Consider the following 3494-nt stretch of genomic DNA (forward strand, 5'->3'; position numbering starts at 1 on the left):
CGCACCATCCCATGTGCAACACGAGCTCCCAAGACGAGCAATCAGCATACGCTTATCACTAATCAAACCGCGACACCTGCCCCGATTTTATCCAAGTTGATCGGCTCTGCCATTACAAACGAGCCTCCATCATCACATCCCCTCCCACTGGACCAGCAGAGGAGGAGCAAGTAGCCGAGAAAATGCTTTCCATATGCTCTTCGATGATATCTTCCCCGTCGCCACCTCCACCTTCCTCCGCAGCCGGCACGACCCGGTCCATCCCCGGCAGCTATGGCTTCCCTCTCCTCGGTCCCCTCAAGGATCGGCTCGACTACTTCTGGTTCCAAGGCCAGGATAAATTCTTCCGCAGCCGCATGGAAGCTCACAAAAGCCCCGTCTTCCGGGCCAATATGCCCCCAACCTTCCCCTTCTTTTTCGGCATCGACCCACGCATAGTCGCCGTTCTCGACTGCGACTCTTTCTCCTCCCTTTTCGACCCTGCCCTCGTCGACAAACGAAACGTCCTCGTAGGGTCTTATATGCCCTCCCTCAGCTTCACCGGTGATATCCGTGTCGGCGTCTATCTCGATACGACCGAGCCTGGCCATGCCGCTGTGAAAAAATTCAGCCTTGATCTTCTCCGCCGGAGCTCCGCCGTCTGGTTCTCCTCTTTTGAATCCAATCTCAGCAGAATGCTTTCGACAATCGAATCCGAGCTAGGGCAGAATTCCAGCTCCAACTTTTTCATCCCGTTGCAAAAATGCATCTTTTCCTTCCTCTGCAAAAGCATCATTGGGGTTGAGCCATCGGTTTCCTCTGAGGTCGGTGACGGCGGCTTTGTTATGCTCGACAAATGGCTGGCTTTACAGCTCCTACCAACCGTCAGCGCGCAAGCGCTGCCGCAGCCGTTCGCTGAGATCTTCCTCCACTCCTTCCCTTTCCCCTTCTTCCTCGTCGCCGGCGACTACAAAAAACTCTACAATTTCGTGGCCAAGCATGGCGCTGAGGTCGTTTCCATCGCCGAGGAGTACGGGCTTACTAAAGACGAGGCAATTCATAACATCCTTTTCGTGTTAGGCTTCAACGCATTCGGCGGCTTCACCGTCTTCCTCCCGGCTCTGATCACCACCATCGGCCGCGATAAAACAGGGCTGAAGCAGAGACTCAGAGAGGAAGTGCGAAGCCATATCAAGAGCGAAAAGGGAGTAGTTGGTTTTGAGGAATTGAAAGGGATGGAACTGGTGTGGTCAACAGTGTACGAGGTGCTCCGGCTAAATCCGCCGGTGCCGCTGCAATTCGGCCGCGCGAGAGAGGATTTTGAGCTGAATTCGAGAGGGGCGAGGTACCCGGTGAAGAAAGGGGAGCTTTTGTGCGGGTACCAGCCGATAGTTATGAGGGATCCAACGGTGTTTGATAGGGCAGATGAGTTCGTGGCTGATAGGTTTATTGGAGAGGAGGGGAAGAGGCTGTTGAACTACTTGTTCTGGTCGAACGGGCCGGAGACGGGGACTCCGTCTGTGCAGAACAAGCAGTGCGCAGCCAAAGACCACGTTGTGGCAACCGCTTGCTTCATGTTGGCCGAGATCTTTAGGAGGTATGATGACTACGAGTGCGGGGACGGCATGGATTTCACCAAGCTGGAGAAGGCGACCGCCACAACCGCCACCGTCTCCGCCGCCGCTGCACCGGGCGGCGTTAAATGAGGTCGCTGGGTACTCTAAAAGCTTGTTTTATACTAATTCGTAATTACGGGCTTCCATTTTAAACTTCTAAATTGTTTGAGTGGTGGCTTAGAATAAATGGAGTGTTTTTTTTTTTCACCTTTGCTACTTCTCCTGTCGCCGGCGATCGCCATTAGAGGCTCTATTATTTGCCAAACGCAGAAGCTGCGAGAAGACAAAACCATTGCTGTCGTAGAATCAACGTCTCGGATCCGTAACGATGAATCATGATTTTTTATAGTTTTTTATGTGGTGCCTATCATTGTAACTTGTCAGAAAAAGCTAATAAAATGTGCGAATCAATGGTGACGCTGGTAGAAAGATTGACACTTCATTTATTTTTACTTTTGTGAAATCGAAACTTTGAGTGTGATAACAGAGACGTGACAATTTTGGGCGTTTCTTAGTGCGATAGTGCTCTGCTAGGGTTTGGCTTGCTCCGTGCTTTTCTGGCCGCCACCGCCTTCCCCTTGGGGAGAATCTCCCCTGGGATGTCCTCCGCTTTTCCCCCCCCTCCGCTCTACACCCCCTCATCATCCTCTTCCACTCTCCTTCTTAAAGATTGGAAGAGCCTTATTGCTACCCAGCCCCTTGTTTCCAATGAATTTACCTCTTCCATCACTCACTTCCCCACTGAGAACGCCACTGCTCATTTCACTTCCGCACAGTTCACCGCTGGATCATCTGAATGGTCCCTCTCTCTAGTCGGATACTCCATCGGAAGGCGTCCGTACTATGAAGCTTTACTCGCAACGATCAAAAAAGCCTGGAACTTGAAAGGATCCCTCTCTCTGCTTACCTTAGATGACGGGTTCTTTCTGCTCAAGTTCAACAATCGGGAGGATTTTGACATGGCCTGGTCGGGTGGCCCCTGGTTCTTCTTTGGAAAACCATTCATCCTTCAGAAGTGGACTCCGGATTTCATCCCTGTTCGCGAGGAGTTCCCCTCGATTCCCCTGTGGATCAAGATTAAAAACTTCCCTCTGTCTTGCTGGACGCCGGAGGGGATCTCAAAGATTGCGAGCTGCGTCGGCATCCCGCTTGCTGTTGACGCTTTAACTGCTGCCAAAACGAGGCTCACCTTTGCTCGGGTGTGCGTCCAGGTGAGTAGTTCCTCCCCCTTACCTGATGTGATCTACTACACGGTGGATGACAAAACCTTTCCCCTTACTGTGCTTTACGACTGGAAGCCTACCCACTGCTCCTTTTGTAACTCAATCATGCATGCCCCTAATGCCTGCCCTAAAAACCCAACCCCTCAGACCACCGAAACATCCCAAAACCGTGGGAGAAGCACTAGCCGTAAACCCCGGAAACTTCCCCCTAGACTGAACATTCCTAAACCTCCCAACTCCTCTACCTTCCAGCCTCAACCGCAGCCCCAGCAGATATCTCAACCGCAGGCCCAAACTCCACCACAGCCTCAACCTCAGCCTCCTACAACCCAACCATCCACCTCTCTTTCAACAGCCCCTGCTTCTGCATCTGTTGAAATAAACACCCTCATTCCTAACCTTAATTCCCCTTCAGAAGACTTTATTCCCCCCTCACCCAACACCATTACTTTTTCACCTACCACTGTGTCTACCTCCCCACCTGTCCCAACTAAAAACAAGTTTGACGCCCTTAATGACCAAGACCCGGCTCCTGAGTCAGCCACTTCCCAAGTAATTACCTTACCTTCTTCCTCTTCCAACCCCCACGATAACCCGGACAACCCAGCAGATACATCCAATAAAACCATGGCCACCAGCAATAGTCAAACCAAACAACCAATTGTCAACACAAATT

The 3494-nt window shown here is 51.6% G+C and overlaps 2 protein-coding genes across 2 annotated transcripts; both read left to right on the top strand.

Moving 5' to 3' along the window:
• The first annotated feature begins 82 nt into the window (after positions 1-82).
• LOC110102813 (probable inactive linolenate hydroperoxide lyase) lies at positions 83-1800 on the top strand. Its single transcript, XM_020831641.2, has one exon. The coding sequence runs from the start codon at positions 183-185 to the stop codon at positions 1683-1685; it is 1503 nt and encodes a 500-aa protein (XP_020687300.1). The 5' UTR covers positions 83-182; the 3' UTR covers positions 1686-1800.
• Positions 1801-2090: 290 nt separating this feature from the next.
• Positions 2091-3481, top strand: LOC114579070 (formin-like protein 7; the record flags this gene model as incomplete). Its single annotated transcript, XM_028692758.1, has 1 exon — positions 2091-3481. A coding segment is annotated over exon 1 (1287 nt), but the record flags the coding sequence as incomplete, so codon positions are not given.
• Between the last annotated feature and the right edge of the window lie 13 nt (positions 3482-3494).

The sequence above is a fragment of the Dendrobium catenatum genome, unplaced genomic scaffold (genome assembly GCF_001605985.2).
Source record: "Dendrobium catenatum unplaced genomic scaffold, ASM160598v2 original_scaffold_272831, whole genome shotgun sequence".
In the NCBI taxonomy this organism is placed as follows: domain Eukaryota; kingdom Viridiplantae; phylum Streptophyta; class Magnoliopsida; order Asparagales; family Orchidaceae; genus Dendrobium; species Dendrobium catenatum.

Excerpts from the sequence above, each read along its gene's own strand:
- LOC110102813 (XM_020831641.2), top strand. The coding sequence starts at position 183 with ATGCTTTCCATATGCTCTTCGATGATATCTTCCCCGTCGCCACCTCCA.